This window comes from Xyrauchen texanus, chromosome 26 (assembly GCF_025860055.1).
Source record: "Xyrauchen texanus isolate HMW12.3.18 chromosome 26, RBS_HiC_50CHRs, whole genome shotgun sequence".
NCBI classification, from domain to species: domain Eukaryota; kingdom Metazoa; phylum Chordata; class Actinopteri; order Cypriniformes; family Catostomidae; genus Xyrauchen; species Xyrauchen texanus.
Window position 1 is genome coordinate 25,380,619 of NC_068301.1, and position 15,999 is coordinate 25,396,617.

The 15,999-nt window shown below is 38.9% G+C and overlaps 1 protein-coding gene and 1 pseudogene across 5 annotated transcripts in view; one reads left to right on the forward strand and one right to left on the reverse strand.

Moving 5' to 3' along the window:
- Positions 1-7,308: 7,308 nt before the first annotated feature.
- On the forward strand, positions 7,309-8,647 carry LOC127619657 (kelch-like protein 38; annotated as a pseudogene).
- Positions 8,648-11,604: 2,957 nt separating this feature from the next.
- Positions 11,605-15,999, reverse strand: part of LOC127620319 (protein spire homolog 1-like) — a 63,116-nt gene continuing 58,721 nt past the window's right edge. For all 5 annotated transcript variants that reach the window (XM_052093512.1, XM_052093513.1, XM_052093515.1 and 2 more), the window contains 4 exons: positions 15,008-15,078; positions 14,889-14,916; positions 14,627-14,781; positions 11,605-13,366 (listed from right to left, as the gene is read on the reverse strand). In XM_052093512.1, coding sequence (XP_051949472.1) covers positions 13,117-13,366; positions 14,627-14,781; positions 14,889-14,916; positions 15,008-15,078 — 504 coding nt within the window. In that variant the 3' untranslated portion in view covers positions 11,605-13,116. The remainder of the gene's footprint in view (positions 13,367-14,626; positions 14,782-14,888; positions 14,917-15,007; positions 15,079-15,999) is intronic.

Below are 15,999 nucleotides of genomic sequence, written 5' to 3' on the forward strand. Positions count from 1 at the left end.
CAATATATTTACATAATGTTTAGCGTTCCCCCCTGGCTGTATTGGTTTTCTCTTTATATAAGTAGTTTTGACTGTACATTGACTTTGTTTGTTTGAAAATAATAAAAAAAAGAGCTGAACAAATATCAAAGCACATTACGGTCTGAAGTAATGAAGGTGTATCCAAAAATAAATTCACAATTCATTATTATTCTTATTTAAAAGGCATCTTTTGGCTCTTTGTCGTTTCCTGGCTCTAACTTTGTTTTAATCATTTTTTTTCTTAGAAGAGCACATATCAACATTATTTATTTAAAAGGATAGTTCACCCCAAAATTTTTATTCTCTCATTTACTACTCACCCTCATTCATCCCAAATGTGTATGACCTTCTTTATTCAGCAGAACACAAATGAACATTAATAAAAGAATATCTTCATCTCTGTAGGTCCTTTCAATTTAACTGAATGGTGGCCAAAACTTTTAAGGTAAAAAAAATCAGTATAAAACTGATCCAAAAGACTCCAGTGGTTAAATTCATGCCTTCTGAAGCAATTTGATAGATTTGGGTAAGAAAAATATCAATACTTAAGTCATATTTTACAATAAATCTGAAAGTGAAAGTGGAGATTTATATTTAAAAATAACTTAAATATTGATCTGTCTCTCACCTACACCTATCATATCACTTCTGATGATATGGATTTAACCACTGCAGTCATATGGATTATATTTATGCTGCTTGTACATGCTTTTGGACCTTCAAAGTTCTGGCCACCATTCACTTGAATTGTATGGACCTACTGAGCTGAGATATTCTTCTAAATATATTTATTTGTATTATGCAGAAGAAAGAAAGTCATACATATCTGGGATGGCGTAAATTAAGACAGCTTTTTTCATTTTGGGGTAAGCTATCCCTATAAAGTAAATACAGCTGTGTGCATCCTAGAGAGGAAATGACATGGCTAAATATTATGTTCCCTTCTGACATTCTGGACTCCATAGCATTCTGTTACTGTCACATTGATCTGCCTGGATGCATGTTTGTTTTTCTTTGCCTCTGCAGCAATCTAAACATGACAGTAATTAATCTTCTTCCTCGGTGCAGCTGATGATAGGGCTATAAGAAGCATCGGCAAAACAGACTGAGAACGAGCTGCCCACAAGCAAAGATGAGAGCAGAGAAGTGAAGATATCCAATGAATGCAGAAGATGTGACATTGCTCTGTATTCTTTGTAGTCAAGGTATCACTTGATCATTATCATTTATGCAGGAGTAACTTCTAGTTTTTATTATTTAAAAATATTTTATATAAATAAATGTATTATCATTATTTATGTCCTTAATGCAATTTTTTTTTATCTGATATTTGTTGAATTCATCTTGTCAGGTGTTTTTATGCTAAGCATCTAAATGTTAAATTTGAAGATATGAGATGTTTTTTATGGCATGTATAATAGACAGCTGTTCAGCCCAGCCATCAGCATTACACTATATTTACCAGCTTCCTGGGTACACAACCTTAACAAGGGGTGTGCACAAGCCCTCAACCCCTGCCTCTTTCCTCTGGATAAGCTGTGCTCTCCATCATGGCCATAGTAAACACCCAAACAAGGGCAGGATGACATGTGAGACCAGGACGACAGCAGACCTCCAGCCTATTTGAGGTAACTGGAATGTACACAGCGACCTCATGGTAAACTTGAAGCTTGAAACTTTACAGAGCCTCTATGACAATCTTTGGCTGCATTTATCTGTCTTTGAGGGAGATATTTGGGGGGAAATTGCCTTCATGCTGCTGAACTGGGCCCGATTCTGTCCTGAGTGTAAAGAGCAAACAGAGTTGAGTTTGAAAATGTATTCTGCAGCGATGATAGTCACCTAACACTCTTAGGTGCAACACTAAAATAATCAGGAGATTAAAGAAAAGACACAAAAGCAAAAAAAATTATTCAAACTGAACCTATACTACACTACCATTTATAGGTCTGCATGCAAGTAAACTCAATAAAATAACTAAAAGGAATGAATTAATAAACTGCCGGACCTTTTGCCATTGCCTGTGTATTTAGGTGTACAGTATAGACACAACATTCACAACCAATTGTGCTGAAAAACATGAAGTGCACCACTGTCCTTGCAGCAGAAACAACCTCAGCTTATTATGACCTTATTAAAGAAAAAATTGGGAGTAGAACCAGGGCCATAGCTGGATATTCTGGGACCCCTGGCTGTATATTGCTTTGGGCTATTTTCCTATTAAAAAATTACAGTTTAGAATTTGTTGAGGGGCCCCCCTGAACCTATGAGCCCTTAGAATCGTTACCACTTTTCACCCCTCTATGGCCCTGCGTTGAACCCCATAGTTAACCTAATTTCCAGCGCAGAGGCGCTGCAGTTTCTCGCGGAAGAGACGTGGCCAATGTGAACTGTGAACATCCAACGCGACTGCCCGCTCACGGAGGCTGTGTGAATCTGGTGACCTTGTGACCAATCAGCGGTGAGTTTAACAACACTCAATGGCGCGTGCAACAGCATTCAGCCCATCAGCTGTCATCAGTTGTACAGACTGGAGCGCGTGTTTAAGCTTCTCTGGCTGTGGTTTAGTTATTTTGCTTTGCTAAACATGGATCACATCGTTTAGGTGAGGATTTGATAGCATTTTTTTGTGTTTTTTTTCTCAATTAAATGTATTTATATGAATTGCTTAGTTGTAGAGTGCGGTAAAATCTACAGACATTTTAATTTAAAAGTATTCTTAAGTAGGCCCTGCGATGGACTGGCGACCTGTCCAGGGTGTCCCCCGCCTTTCGCCCAATGTTAGCTGGGATAGGCTCCAGCCCCCCGTGACCCTGTACACAGGATAAGCGGTTGACGATGGATGGATGGATGGATGGATGGATGGTATTCTTAAGTAAACATTACATTCCTATATGGCCATTGTTTTCATGTGGGTTGATATTGTGAGAAGGCTTTAGCAGATCTAAATGTTCCTCCTCAGTTGTCATAATATAAATAAACTCATAGTATTGAGGGTGTTTAACGTTACTTGCAATGGAAGGGTGAATATGGAAAAACATTTGGCCCCTGCCTAGTTTTCATTAGGATAATCTGGTGTGGTGGTTACAAAAATATATAAAGAAAAAGAGAAAAGAAAAGAAATGATCATTAGTGTCATAAAAAAATATATAAAGAGAAAAGAAAATAAATAACAATTAGTGTCATCAGAATATGATGTTGTCATTAAAAAAGAAATTGAATGTCAGTAATGCATACTGTAAGATTTTGGATGATGGCGATTGATGGTCCTTGCCTATGGACAATCGATTGTTTGATTGCTTTTGCCTTGGGACTAGTTCACCTGCTGGGGGAGGGAGCGCGCTGCTCAGACAATACAGAGACTCAGATGATGTTGCAGAAGCTCCGTGTCTTGTGTCTTTGTTTACTGTTCAATCTCCCCTTACCAGGTATGACATGAATAAATTGTCATGTAAATACACTTTGTATAAGTAAAGGCTGTGAAAAAATGGCAAATGTCATTCTGTGAAGTGTATTAAATGTTCGTTAAAAATGTCTAAAAGTTCGGTTCAAGTTAACAATGAGTGTATCACGTGTACAACTGGTGAATGCTAAATTGATGGCTAAGACCATGCGGTTACAGAAATTGTGAAAAGTTGAGTACATTTATACAATAGTATTTGTACTTTTGATAACTAATTTAACAGTTAAGAGTTAGAAGTTAGTGCTTTAAAGAAGGAATGTGTTGGTTCATCAGAAAATATGTACATAGGATTGTTAATGTGCATTGTAATCCTAGTGTATATTGAAATTATTTGTTTAATTTATGGAAACAGTACCTGATGAGAAGCTGTATGTGAGTAAATGTGTATTTTTCTGTATATTGTGACTATCTATTTAGACAATCTGTTGTTATACATTCATTGATAAATGAGAATGCAGAAATATTTGCATTAAGCTGAGACAATACAGAGACTCAGATGATGTTGCAGCAGCTCCGTGTCTTGTGTCTTTGTTTACTGTTCAATCTCCCCTTACCAGGCGGTGAGGGTACTACACTGGCCCACGCAAGAACGTTTTTGAAGAGTATAATATATATATATATATACAGGGTTGGGGAGTAACGGAATACATGTAACGGGCTTACTTATTTAAAATACAAAATATCTGCTTTATTGCCATGTATGCTGACACATACAAGGAATTTGTCTTGGTGACAGAAGCCTCCAGCACACAACAATACAAAGCAGCAACAAGACAGATAATAATAAAAATAATACAATTAATAGAAAATAAAGTATATATAGAATACACAATAAGACAATAAATATATATATATATACACACACATACAGACATACATAGTGCAAATATAAATACAATTCTGTTATATACAGTGCAAGGATATGTAATGGCAGAAGAGGTTGGATGTGCTGGGTGTAAAAAATATTGCATATAATTATTGATCTATGGGGAAGTTTTAATTGTTCATTAGATGGATAGCCTGAGGGAAAAAACTGTTCCTGTGCCTGACAGTTCTGGTGTTCAGAGCTCTGAAGCGTCGGCCAGAAGGCAACAGTTCAAAAAGGTAATGGGGCAGGGTGAGTGGAGGCCAGAGCGATTTTTCCAGCCTTTTTCCTCAATCTGGAAGTGTATAGTTCTTGAAGGGAAGGCAGGGGGCAACCAATAATCCTCTCAACAGTCTGAAGTGTCCTTTGTAGTCTTCTGATATCCGATTTCATAGCTGAACCAAACTAGACAGTTATTGAAGTGCAGAGGATAGACTCAATGTCTGCGGAGTAGAACTGTATCAGCAGGGCCTGTGGCAGGTTGAACTTCCTCATTTGGCAAAGGAAGTTCAACATCTGCTGGACCTTTTTCACAATGGAGTCAATGTGTGTCTCCCACTTCAGGTCCTGTGTGATGGTAGTGCCCAGGAACCTGAATGACTCCACTGCTGCCACAGTGCTGTTTAGAGTGGTGAGGGGGGGTCAATGTCGGGGTGTTCCTCCTAAAATCCACTAGTGTCACGGTACCAATACCATTGAAATTTCAAGGTACTCGATACCATTTTCGGTACCAAAGCAAAACACAAAAACAGGTTACTAAACAACAGATTTTGCAGTTTCAATCTCTCCCCCTGAGATTGGGACATTCGCGCAACTCATTGAAGAGGCACCGACCACACAGAGAAATGCCTGTTTCTGAGTTTATAGTTAGTTACATGATCTGCTTCTGTATTATTTGAACTTAAATAAAGCTATAACACATTAAATATAATTGATGTAATGCTGGGATGTTTCCTTTAAAGAGCTCCGGCTCCGCTTATTCCACAACAAGTGTGCTTCTTAGTTTATTTTTTATTTATTTATTTATTTTTTTAATTCCCTCATACTTTGGGATCTACATAGCAGAGTGCATCTTGACTGATGTGTGTAATTCTTCCTATCCTGCATCAGGCGTGAACTGCAGTGCTGCTCTCGCGCTTCATCGTCACAGTTTAATGTGATTTCATGTTACCTTAAATGAGATCAAACGACTATTCGACAACGAAAATGTTTCTCGTCAATTTTTATTTTCGACGTTGTCAACTAATCGTTTCAGCCCTAATGCAAATGATAATATGCTTTTAAACTCACCTGCTTTAATTGCTTGAATTAATCCGGGTGTCTGTCTTTCAGTTGCTTTATTAAGTTTGATGTGTTTCCTCCTTTCATCAGAAAATTGCAAAAGCAACGTTTACAAGTAGGTTTTTGCTGATCTATGATGTTCAGCTCCAGGTTGTTTTGACTGCACCAGACAGCCAGCTGTTTAACCTCCCTTCTGTATGCAGACTCATCGTCATCTTGAATGAGGCTGATGACAGTGATGTCATCTGCAAACTTCAGGAGCCTGACAGAGGGGTCCTTGGTGATGCAGTCATTGGTATAGAGGGAGAAGAGTAGTGAGGAGCACACACATCCCTGGGGGGCACCAGTGCTGAATGTGCATGTGCTTGAAGTAAATATTCCCTGTCTCACAAGCTGCTGCCTGTCTGTCAGAAAGTTGGTGATCAACGTGGGAACAGAGAGCTGATATAGTTTAGTCTGGAGTATAGATGGGATGATCGTGTTAAAAGCTGAACTGAATAACACAAAAAGGATCCTTGCATATGTCCCTAGTGTCACGATTCCCTTGTTGTCTGCCCCGTGTTTCACCTGTCACCTGTCATGCACTACATTTCCCATAGTTCCCTGCCCTCATCTCTGCCAGCATTCACTTATTGTTTTCACCTGGTTGTCGTTTAGTTCCATTACCTTGTGTATTTAAACCCTGTTTGTTTTCCATTCCCTTGTCGATCATTGTACGTTTATGAATGTTGATGAATGTTTCGCTGTTTTTGATGTTCCCATGTTTACTCCGTTTCCCTTCCAGCTGTGTTCATCCTGCCATGTTTTCCCAGTTCCGTGTTCCTCCGATGTGTTCGTGTTTTAGTTTCAGTTTTCCCCCCGTGGATGTTTCTTTTGTTCCTGCTTGTTTGTTTTCACTTTTATTTAAAATAAAGAACCCGCATTTAGATCCCACTCCTTGTCTGCCCTCGTCTGCATCATAACACCTAGCCTGTCCAGATGTTGCAGGATATGATGCAATCCCATGTTGACTCCATCATCCACAGACCTGTTTGCTCGATAAGCAAATTGAAGGGGATCTAGAAAGAGCCCAGTGATGTTCTTCAGGTGGGCCAGCCCCTGTCTCTCAAATGACTTCATCACCACAGATGTCAGGGCAACAGGTCTGTAGTCATTAAGTCCTGTGATTTTTGGTTTCTTTAGGACAGGAATGATGATTAAGCATTTGAAGCAGCATGAGACTTCACACTGCTCCAGTGATCTATTGAAGATATGTGTGAAGTTGGGGGCCAGTTGGTTAGCACAGGATAGAAGACATGCTGGTGAGACAGCATCTGGGCCTGAGGACTTCCTCATCATTTGTTTCCGAAAAACCCAGCACACCGGACAACTTATTTAATCCTTCCGGGTGTCCGAGGAGCAAATCCGGTGGCGGATCAACTCATCCGAACCCTCCTAGCTCTGGTCCTGGGCATGCGAGGATGCCAGTGTGTGCACACATGGAGATTTGAAGCCGGCTCCCCGAGAAGAGGTGCGATTTGCATTTTAAAGACAGCGGTGATGAAGCATTATACACATCAGGTGTGCTTCATTCACCGCTTTCAGAATGAGGCTTATTAATTGTGCACTTCTTCTCGCTCTCTTGCCCTAATCCTGTCGTGGGCCTGGCTGTAGGGCAGCCCTAAAAGTTGGGGCAACGATGACGAGCCAGAGGGGCGGATCATTCCGCCACACCAACATTGAGTAATCTAACAGAATACGTTACAAATTACATTTTACTGCATGTATTCTGTAATCTGTAGTAGAATGCATATGTAAGGGGGTTAAGATGGGCAAGGAGGAGGCGAGAACCAGCTTGTCAATATAAATAATAATTTAATGAAAACTTAAACCAAAAGCACAAACATAAACACCGGTTCTCTGGGGGTACCCAAGGCTCTTCAAGGCCTTTTCTACCTTCCTATGGGAGCAGCTCAAGCCATCCAATTGCCTGAGCATGATCCGCCTCTCAGAGATCCTCCACTGAGAAAGCCTAAAGGAGTGAGCAAAAGAGATGTGTGCTGTGTGCTGTTTCTCAGATGTAGCTGCTTCAGAGGACTTGTGAACTCTCACTTCCTGAGCTTATGTGCTTTCTGGAGGACAACCGGCTGTGTGCAGAAGAGCAGGTGTTTGAGACTCTACTGGCTTGGATCCACCACGACCCCTTCTCATGTTGTGGAGCCATTCATGACCTCTTCAAGAATGTCTGGTTGCGGTACATCCATCCGACATACCTCTTCCAGTTTATCGCCAACGATCCCCTTGTCCAATCATCAACGTTATGCACTGAGATCATAGAGTCTGTGCAACGTCTTATGTTTTCGGTTAGTGCCAAATGCATTCTTGAGTTGAAGCCTCTTTGGACCACACCACGTCGCTACACATGCCACCAAGACACTGGTGGTGGTTGGAGGCTGCAAGAACGGTAAACAGACATCTCGAGAGGCACTGCTCTACGATGAGCGAACACAACGCTGGAAGTGGCTTGCTAAACTACGTTTACGGCTGTACAAGGTGGCCTATGTTTGATCCACAGCATTCTGTATGTAGTTGGAGGCCTTAGCCTAAGTCTAGTGTCTGAAAAAGTGTGGTCAGCGCCACAATGTACACAATCTCATTAAAGGCCAAGATATATATTGTTGGAGGTGAGACTGGGATAAATAGGGTCAATTTTAATTTAATGTTTACTTATTTTTATTTTATTTTTAGGATACACAAGAAGAGTAGTTGCCTATGACACCAAAGCCAATAAAATTGTGAAGTGTACAAATATGAAGGAGAGGAGAATGCACCATGTGGCCTCAGTCATCAATAGCAAACTCTATGTAACCGGAGGCCGCTTCCTCAACACCCATAATGTCATAGAGGACTCTGACTGCTTTGAATACTATGACCCTAAAACAGATGTATGGACTTCTAAAGGCTCTTTACCATACAAGCTGTTTGATCATGGTTCCCTATCTTTGATCTGCTTCTCCAAATGCCCCAACCCACCATGAGGGTGCAGCACCTCTCCTGGGGCATCCTGTTTGCTCCCCTGCGCATTAAGAGAAATTAGAAATATGGGGCACAGCTGCAACTGGCAAATGTCTGAGGAAGGTTACAGTCGTTTGTGGGCTCAGTACATCTCAATCGTGGCTTCGATGATATGCTACTGGCTTTTTAATTGCTTACTTCATGTCTTGTGACCTTAGATTTGGTGACTAAAAATGAGGTATATCAGAAATATTGCTCTTTCTATTGCATTAGACTTTACAGAAATGAAAGGTTGAATGGGGTTTGGAAAATCAACAGGCTATTCTTTACAGTTGGATCAATTCATATTAATTTTCAATGCACTTTGTCATTTACATGGTACAATAGGGAAAAAACAACTGCACATTACATCCTGAGCATAACAAAGGGGCTTGACCATGGGAGGGATGGTGTGATCAGAAACACAGCTGGTCTCAAGCTAGATCTCACCAGTAACTTTAGCCACAAGCTTTTAGATTGAAAGTACACCCCTCAAGCATAGATAACCCTTGACAACTGTTGGCATAGAAACTACCAATCAGACAACAGGACCGGCTTGTTTTGCCAGCATCATCTTGTTATACCGTCCACTCTCACAGACTCAAACCCATTAGCTACACAGGAGCTGAGCTGAGCGTCAACAAGATTGTTTATAAATCAGTCACGATGAACTACTATGGTAATGTAAAAAAAAAAAGTATGTCTTATTTGGTTAAAATTAATTTAAGTTAATTGTTTGATGGTCTGTTTTGACAAAAATATATATATATATATATATATACACCGATCAGCCACAACATTAAATCCACCTGCCTGATACTGTGTAGGTCCCCCTAGTGCGGCCAAAACAGCGCCAACCTGCATCTCAGAATAGCATTCTGAGATGCTTTTCTTCTGACCACAATTACAGAGCAGTTTTTCTGAGTTACTGTGGACTTTGTCAGTTAGAGCCAGTCTGGTCATTCTCTGTTGACCTCTCTCATCAACAAGGATATTCCATCTGCAGAACTGCCGCTCACTGGATGTTTTTGTTTTTGGCACCATTCTGAGTAAATTCTAGAGACTTGGGAGGGTTACTTTTGAAATGTATTACACTACTGATTACAGAATACATGCTGCAAAATGTCATTTATTCCTATTAGATTAATCAAGGTCAGTAACGTATTCTAAATACTTTGGATTACTTCTTCAGCACTGGTCGATTTTTTAACTTGTTTTGACTATAAAAACAAAATACACATGTTAAAATACGTTCTCTGAAAAACCCAAATATCTTATGTAGTGTTGTTTCTAAAACAAGATTAATCAAACTGATCTTGTTTTAAGGATTTTTTGATATTTTTACAGGAAATCAAGAATATTATTTTTGCCCTAATATCAAAGCTCTTACTAGAAAAAGAAATTACTATTCAAAATGAATTTTCTTGATTAAAAAAAATATGATCGTGCTGGTAACATGTGCATGTAAAATGTCTAGAAATAGCATTTTAGTTTAGAGTAAAGCTGACAATTTACACAAGGTTTATTTCTATTTCTTCTGCTCCAAACGTACTTCAGACTTACTTCTCTGTCTGCTGGTATGACTGTAACACATCATAAGAAAGTGTTTCACCGCTGTTCAAATGCACTTTTGATCGCATCATTTATATGGATAAATGTTTTCCATCTGAAATGACTAAATATTAAATGAAATAAATGACAATAAAATGCAAAGTAATCTCTTCAGTAATCAAAATACTTTTTGAATGTAACTGTATTCTAATGACCAATGATATAAATTGTAACTGTAGTGGAAGACAGTTACTTACTGTATATTTTGTATTTTAAATACGTAATCCCATTACATGTATTCTGTTATTCCCCAAACCTGTGTATATATATATAACAACAAGAACTTACATTTATATAGCGCTTTTCTCAAACTCAAAGCGCTTTACATAGTATAGGGGAACTCTCCTCAACCACCACCAGTGTGCAGCATCCACCTGGATGATGCGACGGCAGCCATAGTGCGCCAGAACGCCCACCACACACCAGCTATTGGTGGAGAGGAGATGGTAGAGTGATGTAGCCAATTCAGGGATGGAGATTATTAGGAGACCATGGTAGATAGGGGCCAATGGGGGAATTTGGCTAGGACACCGGGGTTAAACCCCTACTCTTTACGAGAAAGTGCCCTAGGGATTTTTAATGACCACAGAGAGTCAAGACCTCGGTTTAACGTCCCATCCGAAAGACGGTGCTTTTTTTATATATAATTATTCATTACAATCTGTGCCACTAGGCCACAGCAGGGTCAAAGTGCAATTTTGCACATGCAGAATCTTGTATCACGATCAGGAACAAAGGGATTTGTCACTCGTTACATCTATTTACCAACTGTTTAAAAGGAAAGAATAATAGTTTGTTTAAAAAAAAATAATGTAACTTTTTAGAAATACAGTTGTTTGTCTTAATATAACATAGAGATCATATCTTATTTATAGCTCAGTGGCGAATTCTCAGGGCCAGCAAAGCCTTCTCTGCTGGCATAACATGCCAAATAAATAAATACATTTTATCCTTTCATTTTCAATCACCTTTTTGCCTATGTATTTTTACAGAATTACTGTAAAACGTCTGGAATTGTTGACATGTCAACTATTCCAGAAGTTTTACAGTCGGCTGTTAAATCTGAAGCTTTTCTGCCCTCTACTGGTATGCCCTGGGAACCTACATAATATTAGGCCGGTGGTTTTAATGTTGTGGCTGATCGTGTATATTCATAAAGATATTTCTGGTGAGGTGTATCCAAAAAGGCTCAAATTATGATATTGCTGATGTGGGAGGAATTTAGACAATTTCATTGAGGCATCAGTGTCACTTTGGTGTGAAATGTGCTATAATATCAAATACAATTTCAAATTCAAAAATTTCTAATTAAAATGCTTTATTTATTGGCATTTCTCTCCTTGTTAAAAAAAAAATCATAGATTTCATCATGCACACCAATCATTCTTTAGGGGAATGCAGTACAGTCAGTTATGCACAAAACAGAAGATCAAGTCAACAGTCCTTTATACCATTGCACTGTGTATTTATATGGGTATGTGTGTTTTATTTTTAATTGAGTAGAAAATAGAAATACCCAGACATGACTAAAATAACTTATATTAAGAGTTGTTAAATTCTGCTTGAGAAGACTGACGTTTCATTGCACTAGTAATTGGTAATTAATCATATTTAATTTAACTTAATTAAAAAAAATTAAGACATTATAAAGGGTGAGTGAAAGTGGCAAATGACCATGAAGAGAGCAATATTTGCAACAACAACAAAAAAAAGACACTGAAAAATAAAAATTACCATTAATATTAATCATAATATTATAACAATAAAGCAGTATTAGATAAGTGGATCAGGTGAGATTTGGATATGCAGCATGTACATAAAACATCCTACATAAGTTACATTCTATCTGAGAGAATGAATTGGATTCCCCACCTCCGGTAAGTGTTATTGAGCATGTACATCATGTCCAAGACACATGTTGTTCAGATTGTGGAGATCTGTTTTGACACAGAAGATCCATCGTATTTTTCAACAAAAATTTCAAAAACACTCATTAGACAGACAAATATATATATCTGTAAGGACTCTCTGTAATTATCTAAAACGTTTCATTCATTTGGACATTGTTACCATCACAGCAGCAGTTTGAACGAACAATAAGAAAAACATTTGGTAAGACTTAATCTTGAATTGTTGCGGCATTAATTACAGTGTCTCTTTGTCTTCCAGCGATGGACAAGTCCTTCCTAAGATGAGAAAGTAAACCAGAAGTGGATGCCTATTTACATCTATAACATTTAGGCTGATCATTCAGCTTAATATTTACATACAACTGCAGAGTTCCAGTTTTCTATATTGAAAAATGTACATTCAGGCCTTGTAGTGCTCAAAGCAGCCTTACGTTTCTTTCTTCTTCGTTTTTTACACTAATTAATCTCTAAACAGCTCTTTTCTTACCCTCATACCATTCGGTGTTAATCCAGGTACATCTTTGCCATGGAGAGGGCCAGTTGAAACAAGTTTTAAGTCTTAAACTACACATTCCAAAGCTTGGATTACAAATGAAACCTATTTTTCCTGAGAAAGCTAGTGCCTAAGGGCTCATGCTAGAAGAGGAACGGCTTTATTCCTTCACCTCTGGCACTTTTTAAATGGAAGAGGAGATGTATTGAAGGTACATGACAAAACTAACAGTGGCCATACTGTCATATGTAACAAAAACCCTCTATGGCACTTTCAGTAGATTTTCTGGCCACCAGGACTGAAGCATTTGTGACAGGTGAGAACAGTATAAACAGGGCAAATTTTAAAAATAAGACCACACCAATATAGTTCCAAGCACTTTGGATCTGTTAAGACAGCGGTCACTGAGTGCGGGGTTAAGAGACGGGTCATTATCATCCTAAACTTCTTTGATAGTCCGTTCAGATGGCTTGTAGTTGGAAGAACTGGTAGAGGACATGTAGACGGAATGGGTCCTGCGATGCAGACGGGCACGTTTGGTGGACAGGTTGCGCCTGCTGTTGCTGATGATGTCATTAATGAATTTCTTGCAGTCCACACAGACCTCCATGGTGCTCCAGTCCTCAGTGAACTGCTCAGGCAGCTCCAGCTCGTCTTTGGAGGATGAGCGCTCACCGTGCTTGGACAGTCTGAAAGGGATCATTACAAGAAACAATCTTACAGACAACCAAGGTCAGAAATTAATGGGGAACATTTTCTTTTTTTTGTGTGAAACAGCTGATTTAGTTCTTAATATTCTATTATAGTCCTAGTAATACATATTATGGCATAAAATATAATTCTTGGGGTAAGAGGAAATTTTTAAAGAATATTTCAGCTCTGTAGATTCTTACAATGCAAGTGAATGGTGACCAAAACTTTGAAGCTTCAAAAAACTTAAAGGTAGCATAAAAGTAATCCATAAGACCCCAGTGGTTATATCCATGTCTTCTGAAGTCTAATCTAATCGATCATGATTTCAAGCTAGATTACATTTTCTATAGCACCATCCAGCACTCTGCGCATTCCTTTAATGTAAAATTCAATTTGACACCGACCACGTTTACATGGACTAAAGAAAACTGTTTATTCCAGGGTTTTTGCAGAAAGCAACATCTGAAACGTCATGTAAACAAGAATGCTGATTTCCTTATGGCGTTTAAAGGATTAAGAGAATGCAGTTTAACACACCTAGGTTTCTCCCGGAGACAGCAGCGTATGTGGTCATGTAAACACAAAAGTGCCGCTCTAACAGGTTTTTGAGGAGCGCTCATATGCATGAACAGACCGGATAACAAATGTCATATAGAGCCCAAAAATAGTCAACAAAGCAGAAAGAATCCAACATTTGTTGGAGTACAGTGGGAAAAGCACATAAACTATAAACTACACACATTTATAAACACCACTGTAAAATATCGACGGTCCCTCACATTTGCGTACAGTATATGTATTTGTACATTGGGGGGATCCCGAAGATTTACCCCACTAATACAGCGCAATTCGTTCTAGAAAGATAAGGAAACAAACACAGCAACAACTCTGGAATATCTGGGAAAAAAAAAAGCAACAGGGGAATAAAATAGTGACGTCTTCTTCAGATACCATGTTGGTTTTTCACATGAGCCTCACAGGGAAATTACGTTGCTGTGGGGAAAACTGCTTATTCACGGAGCCACATGTCTATGGGAGTAAAGAGTATGCCGCTTATACAGTGCAAATAAACCAGAATGCTGTTTTCATGCAATACGCCACTTTCTGGTGTCCATGTCAACATAGTCACTGCTGCCAACCTATACAGAATGCCCTATGCAGCACCATAAAACAAATAATGTAATTCCTTGAAAATTTTATTTTAATAATACAAATGCCCTTAGCAATGATAGTGATGCAAGTGCTGTTGTGCTTACCTGGACGTGGTACGATGAAGGCTGTTACGGTTGTGGCCGGATGTAGAAAAGGTCTTCTCTGTTTTAGCTGATGCTCCTGAATCCTTTTTGGGCAAAATGCTGGGGCCCAGAGAGGAGATGGGTAGGCTGGCATGGGGCTTGGAAGGCATCTTCATCTGAGATAAGAGGACATGGTGTCATTTGCAAACAGACAAATGTCCTGTAAATTATCTTCAACTTATCTTAATGCAAAAGTAGCAATAAGCGAGGACGTCACATTTACCTTCTTACAACACTGTGAACAAACAGGCCTGTAAGAAGGAAAACAAAGAACAACAGCAATTATACAACTGCACTTTTTGTGTTCCTTATTGAAAGTCGGAAATAAAAAGCTCCACATACCTCCTACAGAACTGACAGGTGTAGGACCAGGTGAAAAGGGAGAACTTCTTCGTCCGACATGAGAAGCAAAGCTGACGGGAGATTACAAAATTATATGCTTATAGTCTAAAATCAGGCAAAGACAGCTTGCACACTTCTCAGCTCTGTTGAGCTGAAACCTGGTTAGCTGCCTACCTAGACAGCATTTTAAGGCATCACAGACACCTTCCCAACATGAAGGCTGTTCCAAAAAAGTAGGCAGTGTACATGTTTTTACATGATGCTTAAAGGAATATTTCAGGTTTAGTACAAGTTCAGCTCAATCAGCAGCGTTAGTGGCATAATGTTGATAAACACAAATATTTATTTTGTCTTGTCCCTCCTTTTCTTTGAAAAAAAGCAAAAATCTCGGTTGCAGGGATCAACTTACAATGCAAGTGAATGGGGCCAATCTGTAAACATTAAAATACTCACTATTTCAAAAGTATAATCACAAGACGTAAACAATATGGGTGTTAACATGATTTTAGTGTGCTAAAGTAACTCACTATAGCCAATTTTACAACTTCGTTGCCATGACGATGTAATGTAAGCAAACCCTAAAATAACTGTAATAATTATGATTTTTAACAACTTTACAGATCAAATAATTCATGAGTTTTAACAGAAGAATGTGCTTTTATAAAATTATAAGCTTCACATTTCTGCCTTAAACTCTCAATAAATTGGCCACATTACCATCCATTGTAAGTGTCTAACCGTAACCTCGATTTTTGCTTCTTTTTTTTAAAGAAGCAAAAAGCCTTCTTCAGCCTTCAAAGGACGAGCCAATTTTATCAACATTACGCCACAAATGCTGCATATTGAGCTGAACTTTTATCGATCCCGGAATATTCCTTTAATGCGAGTTGTTTTTGTGATGTACAGAGTTGCTGACTATGTATAGTAGAGCGTTCCAAATCAGTTACTAATGAGATTCCAGCAGCTGCCTATGTAGGCAGTAGTCAGCAGTG